This window comes from Budorcas taxicolor, chromosome 8 (assembly GCF_023091745.1).
Source record: "Budorcas taxicolor isolate Tak-1 chromosome 8, Takin1.1, whole genome shotgun sequence".
Lineage (NCBI taxonomy): Eukaryota > Metazoa > Chordata > Mammalia > Artiodactyla > Bovidae > Budorcas > Budorcas taxicolor.
In genome coordinates, this window is record NC_068917.1 from 47,442,660 (window position 1) to 47,458,630 (window position 15,971).

The 15,971-nt window shown below is 39.5% G+C and overlaps 1 protein-coding gene across 2 annotated transcripts in view; it reads left to right on the forward strand.

The window, feature by feature from the left end:
- The window catches only part of PGM5 (phosphoglucomutase 5), a 208,603-nt gene that overhangs the window by 39,025 nt on the left and 153,607 nt on the right, over positions 1-15,971 (forward strand). For both annotated transcript variants that reach the window (XM_052644903.1, XM_052644905.1), the window contains exons 5-6: positions 4,016-4,206; positions 4,805-4,959. In XM_052644903.1, the coding sequence (XP_052500863.1) occupies positions 4,016-4,206; positions 4,805-4,959 (346 nt within the window). The remainder of the gene's footprint in view (positions 1-4,015; positions 4,207-4,804; positions 4,960-15,971) is intronic.

Below are 15,971 nucleotides of genomic sequence, written 5' to 3' on the forward strand. Positions count from 1 at the left end.
TTCCCTGTCCATCACCATCTCCTGGAGCCTGCTCAAACTCATGTCCGTCAAGTTGGTGATGTCATCCAACTGTCTCATCCTCTGTCATCCCCTTCTCCTCCTGTTTGAAGAGTGAGGCACTAAAAATTTTGCTGGGAGCTCTGAGCCGATGTGTGGAATTTATCTTCCAGGGGCTTCACTCTAAGGTTTTCTACCTGGGCTGTTTTGTTCTTTCCTATTCAGTTCAGTTTAGTTCAGTTGCTCAGTTGTGTCCGACTATTTGTGACCCCATGAACCGCAGCATGCCTGGCCTCCCTGTCCATCGCCAACTGCCAGAGTTCACCCAAACCCATGTGCATTGAGTTGGTGATGCCATCCAACCATCTCATCCTCTGTCATCCCCTTCTCCTCCTGCCCTCAATCTTTCCCAGCATCATGGTCTTTTCAAATGAGTCAGCTCTTCGCATCAGGTGGCCAAAGTATTGGAGTTTCAACTTCAACATCAGTCCTTCCAATGAACACCAAGGACTGATCTCCTTTAGGATAGACTGGTTGCATCTCCTTGCAGTCCAAGGGACTCTCAAGAGTCTTCTGCAACACCACAGTTCAGAAGTACCAATTCTTCGGCACTCAGCTTTCTTTATAGTCCAACTCTCACATCTATACATGACCACTGGAAAACTCATAGCCTTGACTAGATGGACCTTTGTTGACAAAGTAGTGTCTCTGCTTTTGAATACGCTATCTAGGTTGGTCATAACTTTCCTTCCAAGGAGTAAGCGTCTTTTAATTTCATGGCTGCAGTCACCATCTGCAGTGATCTTGGACCCCCCAAAATAAAGTCAGCCACTGTTTCCACTGTTTCCCCATCTATTTGCCATAAAGTGATAGGACCGGATGCCATGATCTTAGTCTTCTGAATGCTGAGCTTTAAGCCAACATTTTCACTTTCCTCTTTCACTTTCATCAAGAGACCCTTTAGCTCCTCTTCATTTTCTGCCATAAGGGTGGTGTCATCTGCATATCTGAGGTTATTGATATTTCTCTCAGCAATCTTGATTCCAGCTTGTGATTCTTCCAGCCCAGCGTTTCTCGTGATGTACTCTGCATAGAAGTTAAATAAGCAGGGTGACAGTATACAGCCTTGATGTACTCCTTTTCCTATTTGGAACCAGTCTGTTGTTCCATGTCCAGTTCTAATTGTTGCTTCCTGACCTGCATTCAGGTTTCTAAAGAGGCAGGTCACATGGTCTGGTATTTCCATCTCTTTCAGAATTCTCTACAGTTTATTGTGATCCACACAGTCAAAGGCTTCGGCATAGTCAATAATGCAGACATAGATGCTTTTCTGGAACTCTCTTGCTTTTTCCATGATCCAGCAGATGTTGGCAATTTGATCTCTGGTTCCTCTGCCTTTTCTAAAACCAGCTTGAACATCAGGAAGTTCACGGTTCATGTATTGCTGAATCCTGGCTTGGAGAATTTTGAGCATTACTTTACTAGCGTGTGAGATGAATACAGTTGTGCAGTAGTTTGAGCATTCTTTGGCATTGCCTTTCTTTAGGATTGGCATGAAAATTTACCTTTTCTAGTCCTGTGGCCACTGCTGAGTTTTCCAAATTTGCTGGCATATTGAGTGCAGCACTTTCACAGCATCATCTTTCAGGATTTGAAATAGCTCCACTGGAATTTTATCACCTCCACTAACCTTGTTCGTAGTGATGCTTCCTAAGGCCCACTTGACTTCACATTCCAAGATGTCTGGCTCTAGGTGAGTGTGAGTGATCACACCATCGTGATTATCTGGGTCGTGAAGATCTTTTTTGTACAGTTCTTCTGTGTATTCCTGCCACCTCTTCTTAACATCTTCTGCTTCTGTAGGTTCATACCATTTCTGTCCTTTATTGATTCTATCTTTCCATGAAATGTTCCCTTGGTATGTCTAATTTTCTTGAAGCGATCTCTAGTCTTTCCTGTTCTATTGTTTTCCTCTATTTCTTTGCACTGATCGCTGAGGAAGGCTTTCTTGTCTCTGCTTGATATTCTTTGGAACTCTGCATTCAAATGGGTATATCTTTCCTTTTCTCCTTTCCTTTTCACTTCTCTTCTTTTCATAGCTATTTGTAATGCTTCCTCAGGCAGCCATTTTGATTTTTTGCATTTCTTTTTCTTGCAGATGGTCTTGATTCCTGTCTTCTGTACAATGTCACGAACCTCCATCCATAGTTCATCTGGCACTCTGTCTATCAGATCTAGTCCCTTAAATCTATTTCTCATGTCCACTGTATAATCATAAGGAATTTGATTTAGGTCATAGCTGAATGGTCTAGCGGTTTTCCCTACTTTCTTCAATTTAAGTCTGAATAAGGAACTCATGATCTGAGCCATAGTTAGCTCCTGGTCTTGTTTTTGCTGACTATATAGAGCTTCTCCATCTTTGGCTGCAAAGAATATAATCAATCTGATTTCGATGTTGACCATATGGTGATGTCCATGTGTACAGTCTTCTCTTGTGGAAGAGGGTATTTGCTATGACCAGTGTGTTCTCTTGGCAAAACTCTATTAGCCTTTGCCCTGCTTCATTCCGCATTCCAAGGCCAAATTTGCCTGTTACTCCAGGTGTTTCTTGACTTCCTACTTTTGCATTCCAGTTCCCTGTAATGAAAAGGACATCTTTTTGGGGTGTTAGTTCTAAGAGGTCTTGTAGGTCTTCATAAAACCGTTCAACTTCAGGCTGGTTATATTCTGCAGAAATATAACTTTGGGCTGGTTATATTCCGTAGAAAAGGCTCTTTCTGTTTCTTGCCTTAGCATTATCTGACCTAGAGGGAAGAGAGTTACTCTTTTCAAAGAGTTTGAAAATTGTTTCTGGATTTGGGCCTCACTGCCTAGCTTGTACCATGTGTTCATCTCTGAATCAGTCACTCTGGTTGTGGATGGAGGACTGGCAGTCCTAGGTCAGCTCCCTAGTCTTAGGGGAAGTAGGATTAGCCACACTCAGATTCCATGTACTGAGATGGAAAAAGGATTGGTTCTCTAAAGAAGACCCAGAATACTGCTATCAGAGGAAAGGAAAATGGGTGCTGGGCAGGCAAAATCAAAGTGTTTTCACCATTTGTGGTTTGTATTCTATTGAAAATAAATGGAAAGCGGTACTTTTATATATTTCAGCCAACAGGATTACATGCTTGTCCCCAAATGTGCTTATGTTCTACCTCAGGCTCCATTCCCTTACTCATAGTGTTCTTTTCATTTGGATAGCACCCTTACTCCTGTCAAATTTATATTCTTTCATGTTCTCCCAGAAATGCTGCTCCATTCTGAAGCCTTGCCTATGGTCATTTCTCTTTTAAGTTGTTGGATTTCATTATTTAATAAATACATTATACATTGAATTGAACTAGTCTTACAAGTCCAGTCACTCACCTGCAGATCTGACTCATCCCACTGCCAGACTGAGAGCCCAGACTGAGAGCAGTTTGTGTTCCTGTATACCCTCCATTCTTCACTTAAGAGTTCTGTGTTAGGCACTCCATGAATGTGTGTTGAACTGGAAAACACAACTCCTTAGCATTTATTTTGTAAAATGTACTTAGTTGCATATGCTTCAGTGGTTGGCAGTGTTTAATTATACACTTGGCAAAGTTAAAACATCTGTAGAGACAAAGAACATCGCTAGAGCCTTTAAGTGCTTTTGCATATATTTAAGTAATGCTTTTAATATAAAAAGTAACAGCCCATGAATTATTATTAGGTAGTTGATTTCTTTTTGGCAGTATTTTAGGAAAATTTCGGAGAAAAATTTCATGCAACTGGATTATTGAATACAACTTCTATATGCCTAACATAGTCACTGGCACATAGGTGCTCAATGAGTAGTGATTGAAATACCCATTTTTCTGTGCTTGAAAAAACTTGTAGAATTTATCTTCTTTTTTCTTGTGCTATGAAGTAGCCTTCTTCTTCTAAGAAGAACAAAACACCCTTGGGGGAGGAGTTCTGCAAAGATCTCACATTGCTGTGTATCTTTTTTAAGTTATGGGACCCTATGTGAGAAAAGTTCTGTGTGATGAGCTGGGGGCCCCAGCCAATTCTGCAATCAACTGTGTTCCCCTGGAAGATTTTGGAGGGCAGCATCCTGACCCAAACCTGACATATGCAACCACCCTTTTGGAAGCTATGAAAGGAGGGGAATATGGATTTGGAGCTGCGTTTGATGCTGATGGGGTAAGGAGGAAAGCTTTCTGCCTGCTGATCCTTTTGATGTATAATGAGCCAAACACTGGAAACCAGAGAATTATTGAATACCTCTGGGGCTGACACGTATGGGGCATACGAACCTTAACTGGCTTTGCATCTGCCCTTCTCTTTAAGGGCCTAGTATTGCATGTAAATAGCCATTACTTTTCTTTTTCCAAGAAGCAGTATGTTATAAAGTTGCTATTTCTTTTAAAAAATTCATGCAGTACATCTTTATTTATGGCTGATCTTGTTGAAATCACCATGTTTAGAAGCCAGCTATTTTAGTAATAATCTCTGTTCTCCATTATGTTTGGGGGAAGTGTGAATGAAGAATGTAAAGGCTACTAAAGCCTGGGGAAGTCATCTACATTTCGACAGGTCGGATATTTTCCTAGTGGTGTCAAGATCCTGGGCCTGCAATATTGAGGGATTTTAGTTTCCCATGCCCTCTTTGCCCTCCTTCAAGTGGTTTTACATTGTTTAAATGTGAGGAAGGCAGTAAAGTGCCTTGTGATGATGATGGGAATGGACTGCTAGCAGCAGATGCCTTTGCCTGAACATTTTCACACATTCTTTACCACAGGACCGTTATATGATCCTAGGCCAAAATGGCTTCTTTGTGAGCCCTTCCGACTCCTTGGCCATCATTGCCGCCAACCTCTCTTGCATTCCATATTTCCGTCAGATGGGAGTCCGAGGGTTTGGAAGGAGTATGCCCACCAGCACAGCCCTCGACAGGTAAGCAAAATGTCACTGTGGAAAACTGCATGACAGGCCTCTGATGTCACTGTTCCCTCTGCTGGTGGCTATCATTCATTCTCCCCTCGCACTTTGGGAATTGTTGAATTTAGAGATATGGGAATTTAGAGACATGGTATAGTTAATAGAAGTGTGAAAAATCAGGTAGCCTGAGCTGGGTTCTGCTACGTCTTAGCTCTCAGGAACTTAGGAGACTTATTTGATTTCTGTGTCTCTTGTTTTCTTATCTTTAAGATGAGCATGATAATAGTATCATCCGTACATGGATTGTATGAGGTAGGAATGAGGCGATTCTTATAAACCATGTAACAGAACACATGGTTCACAGTAAATACTTCATAAATGTTTGGTAAGAAAACTTACTAAATATGTAAGCAAGGTAGAAAGAACATGAGTCTTAGGATCAGATAATATTATTTTAAAATGTTCATTTATCTCAGGCTTCCCTGGTAGCTCAGCTGGTAAAGAATCCACCTGCAATCCAGGAGACCCCGGTTGGATTCCTGGGTTGAGAAGATCCCCTGGAGAAGGGATACACAACCCACTCTGGTATTCTGGCCTGGAGAATTTCATGGACAGAGGAGCCTGGCAGGCTACAGTCCATGGGGTTGCAAAGAGTCAGACATGACTGAGCAACATTTATTATATCATCATTAGTTCTGTAAAAACAGGGAAGATAAGTTTGTTGTAAGAATGAAGCAAGATACACATGGAAAATGCTCAACAGGAAACTCGGTAGATAACAGTCTAAGGTTTCTTTCCCTGGCTCTATCCACCCATTTTTTACCTTATCTTAGAAAACAGTGAATTTCAGAGTCTAATATTTTCAAGCAATGTATATTATTGTGGAAGCAGTATTTGTTCATGCTGGAAAGTTAAAAAAAACAGAAAACTAGGAAAATGTAAGCAACTCTGCCTGAGCTGCTTATGTTAATTGATAAATGTATTTTCCCTATTGAATCTCTTTATATACATATATAATATATATGCATAGTTATAAATAATGTATAACATACATAATATAATACAATATGTATAATATATATTTGCCTTTTTGTGAAACCAAAAAGAGATCTGAAAGTACATACTGCCTTGTAACTTTTTTCCCCCATCAACAATCTCCAAGTTTGTTAATACACTTTGTCTTAATACACTTTTATATAATCTAAAACCAAGATCATATTCAAATTTCCCGAGTGTCCCTGGAGTGTCTTTAATAGATGATTTTGCCCAAAGCAGCATCCTGTCTAACATCATACATTGCATCTGGTTGTCACATCTCTTAAGTCTTTTAGAATCTAGCACAAGCCTTTTATCTTTTAGTTAATGATAATGATTTTTGAGGAGACCAGACCAGTTGTCCTGCAGAATCTCATCTTCTGGATGGTGAAGTTATTTCCTCATGGTGTTACCATTCATTCAGTCATTCCTGAAGTAAATTTTATATGCAGGGAAGGAGTTAATCTTAAGGGTACAATTCAATGAGTTTTGGAAAAGATATACATCTGGGTGACAACCAACGAAAATAAGATATAGAACATTCCCATCACCCCCCAAAGTTCCTCCTTCCAATGCCCCATTGTTGTAATTTCTTCTGCTATATTTAGGCTTTGCCTGTTCTTGAGCTTCACAAAAATAGAATCATATACTATATATTTGTTACTAGTTTTTTCATTTAATATATTTTTTTAATTCATCCACATTCACTGAATTTGTAACTGGTTAATTCCCCTATGTTACAGTATAGTATATCAGTGTATGAATATATCACAATTTATTTTTCCAGTATCCTGTTGATGAACATTTGGGTTGTTTTCACTTATTAGATACTATAAATCGTGCCATTATAAACATTCTTACACATGTCTTTTTGTGTATGTATCTACATTTCTTCAGTTAATATCCAGGAGTAGAATGTTGATTGTAGGATAGATGTATGTTTAATTTAACAAGAAACTGCCAAACTATTTTCCATTTTATACTCTTATTTGCAGTGTGTGAGAGTTTTAGTTGCTTTATATCTTCAACAACATTTGGTGTTATCATTCTTTTTTATTTTAACCAATGTAGTGAGTGCAAAATAGTGTTTCATTTTGGTTTAAATTTGTATTGTTCTAGTGATGTTGAGCTCATTTTCATATGCTCATTGTCCATTTATGAACTTCTTTGTTATGTACCTGTTTGAAATGTATTTGCTCAGTTGAAGGTGCATTATTTGTCTTTTTGTTATTGACTTATAGAAGTTCTTTATATATTCTCGATAATAAGGTTTTTTTTGGCCATACTGCCAGCTTGTGGAATCTTATTTCCCTGACCAAGAATTGAACCCAGGCCCTCAGCCGTGAGAGGCCTAACTGCTGGTCCACTAGGGAATTCCCTGGATAATAAGTCTTTTGTCAGATATATGTATTACAGACATTTTCTCCATGCCTGTCACTTTCCCATTCAAATTCTTAATTGTGTCTTTTGATGAGGGTGAGTTTTAAATTTTGACAATGTCCAGCTTTTTTTCTTATATAATTGTTTGCTTAGTCACTCAGTCATGTCCGACTTTTTGCAACCCTATGGACTGTAGCCCACCAGGCTCTTCTGTCCATGGGGATTCTCCAGGCAAGAATACTGGAGTGGATTGCCATGCCCTTCTTCAGAGGATTTTCCCAACCCAGGGATCAAACCCAGGTTTCCCGAATTGCAGGTGGATTTTTTACTGTCTGAGCCACCAGGGAAGCCCAAGAATACTGGAGTGGGTAGCCTATCCTTTCTCCAGGGGATCTTTCCAACCCAGGAATCAAACCAGGGTCTTCTGCATTGCATGCAGATTCTTTACCACCTGAGCTACCGGGGAAGCCCTCATATAATTAATATATACTTTTTTATCCTCTGTAAGAAATCTTTGCTTACCCAAAGGTCAAAAAGATGTTTTCTCCTATTCTTTCTTCTGGAATCATTGTAGTTTTAATTTTGCATTTAAGTCTTTGATGATTTTGAATTAATTTTTCTGTGGGTTATAAGGCAGGGGTTGAAGCTCACTTTTTGTCTATATCCACTTGTTATTGAAAAGAATTTACCTTTCCCTTGATGTGTTTGTTAAAAATCAGTTGATCGTATACATTTGAGTCTGTTTCAAGATTATCCCTTCTGCTCCATTGATCTATTGTCTATCCTATGCCAATATTTCCTTGTCTTGATTATTGAAGTTTTAAAGTAGTTGTTTAAGTCAGATGACTCCCCCAACTCTTACTACCTTTTTCTTCATATAGAAAAAATTATGTATCTAATGTCCTTTGCATTTCTATATACATTTTAGAATCAACTTGTTATTTTCTACTAGGGCCAGTTGCAGTTTTGATTGAAATTGTGTAGAGTCCACAGAGCAATTCTGAAAGAATTACATTTCAATAATACTGAGATTTCTAGTCCATGAATGTGATATAGCTCTCATTTTATTTAGTTTTCTTTAATTTTTCTTACATACTTTGTAGGTTAGGTTCTCTTCCGTATATTTTGTAGTTTAGCATGGAAATCTTTACAATTTTTGTTAAATTGACTTCATGAGTATTTTGTATGGGTGAAGAGGAACTAAAAAGCCTCTTGATGAAAGTGAAAGTGGAGAGTGAAAAAGTTGGCTTAAAGCTCAACATTCAGAAAATGAAGATCATGACATCTGGTCCATCACTTCATGGGAAATAGATGGGGAAACAGTGGAAACAGTGTCAGACTTTATTTTTTTGGGCTCCAAAATCACTGCAGATGGTGACTGCAGCCATGAAATTAAAAGACGCTTACTCCTTGGAAGAAAAGTTATGACCAACCTAGACAGCATATTCAAAAGCAGAGACATTACTTTGCCAACCAAGGTCCGTCTAGTCCAGGCTATGGTTTTTCCAGTAGTCATGTATGGATGTTAGAGTTGGACTGTGAAGAAGGCTGAGTGCCGAAGAATTGATGCGTTTTAACTGTGGTGTTGGAGAAGACTCTTGAGAGTCCCTTGGACTGCAAGGAGATCCAACCAGTCCATTCTGAAGGAGATCAACCCTGGGATTTCTTTGGAGGGAATGATGCTAAAGCTGAAACTCCAATACTTTGGATACCTCATGCGCACAGTTGACTCATTGGAAAAGACTCTGATGCTGGGAGGGATTGGGGGCAGGAGGAGAAGGGGACGGCAGAGGATGAGATGGCTGGATGGCATCACAGACTCGATGGACGTGAGTCTGAGTGAACTCTGGGGGTTGGTGATGCACAGGGAGGCCTGGTGTGCTGCGATTCATGGGGTCGCAAAGAGTCAGACATGACTGAGCGACTGAACTGAACTGAACGCAAATGGAATAGTTTTATACGTTTAATTTTCCAGTTGTTTGCCACTAGTAATTAGAAATATAATTGATTTCTGTAAATTGATCTTTTAATCCTCCCCCAGTACAGAGATGAATCAGATGACTTTTGTATACCCGCTATGTTCCTTCTTTCCCTCAGGTGATATTGATGTCAAATCTGTGATAATTAATGAACCACAGTTTAAAATTCTTGCCTAGCAGCTCCAAAGGGTGGGATGTGTAATTCCATTCTTCCCCATTTGCCTTGGTTTATATCTTTCCTTTAAAAAAAAATCAGCAAAACTTGTAGAAAGCAAAGCAAAAACCAGACTGTCTCTAGAAATGTAAAACCCAGAGTCACAGACGATCCTGAGTTCTACGTAGGTTACCTAATATTCTGGGAGGATACACAAGGTGGCTCAGTGGTTGGTAAAGAATCCGCCTACCAGTGCGGCCTTGGGAGAAATGTGAGTTCAATCACGGTGTCAGAAAGATCCCCTGAAAGAGGAAATGGCAACCCACTCCAGTATTCTCCCCTAGAGGATCACATGGACAGAGGAACCTGGTAGGCTGCCATCCATGGGCTCACAAAGGGTCAGAAAGACCCAGCAACTGAGCATGCATGTACTCTTTTACATACTCTTACAATTTAGAAAGAACTTTCATTAATTTGAATTCACTTGATCTTTGCAGTAATTTAGAAATGCATTGGGTAGACATTACTCTCAGCATATTAAAGATGCTGAACCAATTATCAGAGAAATTAAGTGACACAAGGTTACACAGCTAATAAGAAAGTGACCTGGGATTTGAAACGATTGCATCTGCCTAGTAACTGCAGCTTAATCAGGATGGTTTCTGAGAGACCAGTTGCGAATGTTGCTCGGCTCTCCTGTGGGGTAGTTAGCAGCTTCCCAAATCCTGGCTGGGAGGGGCCAGTTTCATTCTGAAAACACAACCTATTTGTGCTCTTTTCTTATGGAAATTTCCCAGTTGTTGTCAGTTTCAGTTTATCCCTCCTGCCCAATGAATCTCTGTTTCAGTCAGAAACCAGAAGCCTTGCTTAGAAAGTTCACAGAGGACCTGTTCTGATATGTAAGTGACCATTTAAAAGGATTATTCATGCTTGCTGGTTGGGATTCAGAATTCTGTGGGCCTCTGAAGTGGTGATTTGTTTTGGGTATTTGATCTCTTGTGGAGTCCCTGGTGGATTCTCATGATAGACACTTTTATAAGTTTCTTCTTCGTGAAAGAAATGCTGCCTCAAAATTTTATCTTGTCAGTAGTTTCCCACTTAGGTTATTTTTTAATTAATAAAATCATAGGAATGTGCCCCTAAATGCCAGACCCTGGAAGAAAGACAACGAAGTGACAGACACATTCAATGGTGCACTTGCCCAAACTCCTTGGATTGCAGAATAAGGGAGCCCCGCACCCTTGATGCTGATGAATTATTCAGACAAACTTCCATTGTTTCATGGACAATTGTTGTTCCCTGAGGGAAGACTTTCAGTATCTTTCATTTCTACTCTTACAGTATCACTGAAACAAGGATTCCATTTACCCCAGAATAATACCATTTCAGCCTTGAAAATGGCATTCTTTTGGGCTTTGTCATTCTGAATGTGTCTAATTTGTGGTTACAGATGAATCTGTGTTGCTGAAATAATTTTGGTTCAAATTATTTGAGAAGTAAAGCACATTAGAAGTATATTTGTGGCCGAAGATTTGTCTTTACCCTGTGAGGTGGTATTAAATAATCCTCTGTGTTATCATCCTTCAGTAATACTTATGAAGCACCCATCTGTGCTTGGTCCTGTGCTGAATGCCGTGTTAAGCAAGGCAGACACATGCAGACATGAACTCTCCTCATTAAGAGACATTTAGAGCCTCAATCAAGGCTGGCATCCTAGAATACACTGCAAGAGAGCCATATCTAGAAAGTATGTTTTGACTACAGGGAGGCCATATGAGGTCCACCACCCATAAACATGATGGAAAAGGGAATTAATACTCTTCTACTCTCTTTTTGCTTTTTGTGTCACTCCTGTTGTTCACCATTTATTCACTCAAGAAATATTTATTAAGGGCCTTCTGTATCCTAGACAGTTGTCCCTTGCCCTGATGGAACTTACTGCCTGATGCAGAAGATGAATAATAACAAGTAAAGAAAAAGCATATAAACCCAAATTGGAATGCATGTTCAGGGGAAATGAACTTGGTATAGTAATAATGGGCAAGTGTGGAACATCCTCCTTGGTTAGATAGATAATGGACTTTCTGAGGAGTTTATGGGTAGGACCAAAGACTAGAAACACGCAGGTAGGCCTGGCTTTGATGCTGAGATTAGAAATGGCCCATAGCACATGTGAAAATGCTTATTTTTTCAGAGTGTGGTCTACAACTGTTTGTTGCCAGTCCTCAATCTGAAATATGTACTGTAGCTTTATCTTGAACCTACCCAGCTGGTCATTGGAATCTAGACAGTGTTAATCCAGCAAGTATGCAACATCATCCAACAAGTACGATGAACTTGGTCCTTGTTACACACTTTAGATCTGTGTTACTTTGTCTCCAAGATCAGTCAGGATGCACGGTGGTAAGGGAGAGAGAGTGTTGTGAGCTGATGTGTAATTATACAGTCTCCCATAGATCCGCTGTGCTATAGAGTGATAGGAATTATTTTGCCTTAGCAGATAAATATGTTCAAGTGTAACCTATATTAAAACAGAAAAGAGAGGAAAAGCTCTTTATAATAGTAGTTATTGCCCTAAAACCGTCCATAGCTGTTTAATTCATGGTCAAGGGACAAAGGAAATGGCACCATCAGAAGGGTTTGCTAAAAAGAATTTAGTAATAGTAGCTTTAATAACCTGGTCTACAGAAGTATGAACAAAGATAATGAAGGAAACCAAAAGAAAAAAAAAAGGCAAGAAGTGATGGAGCGGCATCCCAGGACTCACAGTATCAGAAAGCTAGTAATCCCCCAGGACTGAAGAGTCAGGGAGGGATTGGGTAACCATAGCCTGAGAAGATTTGGGTTGTCAGGACTGATCTTGTCAGGGAGGTATAAATACCCTAACTTCTCTCTTTTCGCACCCTCCAATCTCTTGCTGATGCCTGCTCTTGACCAAACCCCGCAGGAAGCCAGGGGGCAGCCCTTGCAGCTCAGCCTCCTAGGGAAGCCGACAGGGCAGAGATGGGCGTTGAATGAGATGGAGGACTCTCGGGTGGAAGGGGCAAGCAAGGAACAGCCAGCACAATGGCCGATCTTTTTGGTGATCTCTACCTGCTTGTCTCCAGTCTCATCCTCTCCCCAGTTTCTTGGACCTCAGGTGTAGCCAGCTGAGTTAATCATGCTCATCATCGAACAGTCTTTTCATAATGTGTCCAGTGGGAGACTCATTTCTTATTATTAAAAAATTAACGTATTTCTCTTTTCTTTGATTACCCTCCTCCCAGAGACAATCACAAATGTGTATTTGTTGGGTATCCTTTTGTTTGCGTATGTTGTTTTATTTGCATGTACTTCAAATGATTGTGACTAGTACTATAAATAGACTGGATTTGGTTTCTTACTCTTTTCCACTGAAGACTTTATGTTAAAATCCTCTTAGTGGCTAAGTGTGTGTGTAGTGTGTTGCTTCTGACTGCTGCTTAGTAGTCCATGGTGTGCATCCACAGGTTACTTCCATTCTTGATCCTCTGAACACTCAGGCTGCCTCTTACCTCCTGCATCAGTGAATGAGGCTTCATAGTCCCCTTGGGATTTATATGAGAGTTTCTTCAACATGTGTATCCAAGAGGAGAATTGTTGGGTCAGAAGCACCGTGTATACTTAATTTGACCAAATCCTGTGTTAGATTGTACTTCACTAGTCTGCTTCCCTGCTAGTTTCTGCATCTTCAAGTCCAGACCAATACTTCTATTGACTAATGGAAGAGTCAATCAATGAACAGTGGAAGAGATAGAGAGTAATACACCATTGCTGTACTAACTTTTCATTGCTCATATTAATAATGAACATCTCTTCAGATGCTTGAGATTTGGGGGTTTCCTTTCTATTAACTCTGTTGCTAGCCTTTGCCTGATTTTGTATTTAGGATTTTCTCCCCTTTTTTGATGGATTTCCATGAGCTCATTGTACATTCTATATATTTGTTGCTATCGTTTAGTTGTTAAGTTGTGTCTGACTCTATTGTGACTCCATGGACTGTCGCCCACCAGGCTCCTCTGCCCATGGGATTTCCCAGGCGAGAATACTGGAACGGGTTGCCATTTCTTTCTCCAGGGGATCTTCCCAACCCAGGGATTGAGCCTGCATCTCCTGCTCAGCAGGCAGATTCTTTACCACTGAGCCGCCTGGGAAGCCCCCTTACAGTTTCCAAATTTGATGACCTCTCACACTGATGTACCTTTGCATATCCTGTTCTCTTTCCTTGAAATATGTTCCCTTCACTGCCTACTTTGTCCTTCCTGATCTTTCAAGACTTGAGTCAGTATCACCTTCTTGGTAGTACCCTTTTGATGTCGTATTTCTCCATCCAAAGCAGCACATAGAACTTACTCTTCAGAGGTCTCTTTATCACAGTTGTCACAGACATTAAAAACATGTGTTTGTCTATTTCCTAATGTCCTGTAAATCCCCCACAAGCAAAGGTTTTGGCCAGTGCCTGGCATAGGATAGGTTCTCAAAAACGCTTACCAAATGAATGAATAAGATTTTTTTCCCTTTTGGAATATTTTTTTATTTGGGAGAAAAAGTAGCTTGAGCTCCACAGATCTAATCACATAATTCTAAAAGTTAACTGCCATGATATATAAACAAGCTTCTTTGAACTTTTTTACAAAATAAATTTGTCAATTTATTGGTTGCAGAGGATAATAAATATACCGAGTGATAAGGAGAAAAGGAATGATGTATAATTTTTTAGTCTTTGGGGTGTCTAATAAAACTGTGCCTGACTTATGGTTTTCATTTATATTTAGGTAACTTTGAGGTGAGTTGAATTTTAGTTATGCTATGTATTGATTATAACAATAAAAATGAGATCAAAGGAAGCAATGGCCGTAGCACTTATTTCTCAGTCAATAGGTAAACACACTTACCAGAGCCTGAACTTAAGCTCAGGTTTCTTTATTCCTTTCCCTGGTAGGTAGGGTGAGTACTGATTTCATCCTAGGTTAGAGGATACCTTCTATGCCTTTTATGTCTACCTTCTGGAAAGGATGCTGATGGTGATTCAAGCCTGCTTGTCAGTATTTCTATGAGTTGGTGTCAGATGAGAAAGCAATTTCATGCCCACATTAAGTAGAGGGCATTTATAGATTAATTACCTAAAGTGAGAGGAATAAATTGATAACAGTTAAGACTAGAATCTGCAAGAACTTTGGAGATGTTGGATAAACCATCTTTTGTTCAGTTGTTCAGAGCTGTCTTGGTTGGGTGTTTGCTCTCTGTGTTGGTCAGTAAAACAATTTTGAATGAGCAATCAGTAATCTGAGTTCCAAAACATATAGTTATCATCACCACTACATGTAATCTCGGACAAACCATTTTTAAGAATTGGCTTTCTCTGGCCTGCTATATCTGTAGGGACTCCTGGCCACTCTTGAGTTTTGTTTCTGGAAAGGCATAGTCATTAATAACAGTTCCAATATCCTATCCTCAGTCCTTCCATTCCCATTGGCTTGGCACTTGTTGGCAAATAATTTTGACCACTGGTGAGTTCTGCCAATACTGAAAGAAATTCATTTACACCACCCTAGGTGATTGGGAATTAAAGATCACTTAAGGCTAGGTTCCAATGCCATCTGGTCTAGAGCATATAACTAAGTGGCATGTAGTTCTCCAATGCAAATGTTGACTTCATGGCTTATCTTTACTTATAATCTCAGTTTTGATTTTTGAAGGGTCCATTTGGCTAAATATCCTTCTTTCTTTTTTGTGACTTCAAATACTTATACACTTTAAAAATCAATCCAATTCATTATTGCAAAGAGGTATGATGTAACTTTTTGGGCTGATAAAAATGTTCTGTATCTTAATTATGGTAGCAATATTAATAATACAACTCTATCTATCTGTGTACCTATCTATCAAGATTCATACAATTGTACACTTAAAAACTGGTGAATTTTATTTTATATCAGTAATACCTTGATAAAAGTGATAAAAATAATCAAATCCTATTTATTTGAAAACAAACCAAAGAACTTCTCTTGGGTCTTCCTTTATGATTAAGGTCATGGATCATGACTCTGAGTACCTCTAGTTCCTAGCATCAAGGCTTGCATTTACCAGACTATCAATACACACTGGCTGATTTCAAGTGAGACCAGTGGTCTTTGGAATTGCTGTCCACTACTTCCTTCTCTCTGGTGAGCCAGAACATCAGTACACTATTTTCAGTCTTGTCTTGGGAAAGATTTACATTTAGAGTTGAAAGTTCTAAGATTTCAAGGTCATTAGTCAAATTTATCGGTGGTATAAAGATATAAAGAAGATAGGATAGCCCAGCATAACTGAACTGTATGCTTTGTCAGGCAGCCAGAGAAGCTTGGCACTTGACAATGATTTTAAATGATGGAGGATAGTGATGAATCATCTCAGGCCTGAAGATCCTTTTGGAGTGAAAGAGCTTTTTGTGCAAAAATGTACTTTTGGTATATGCT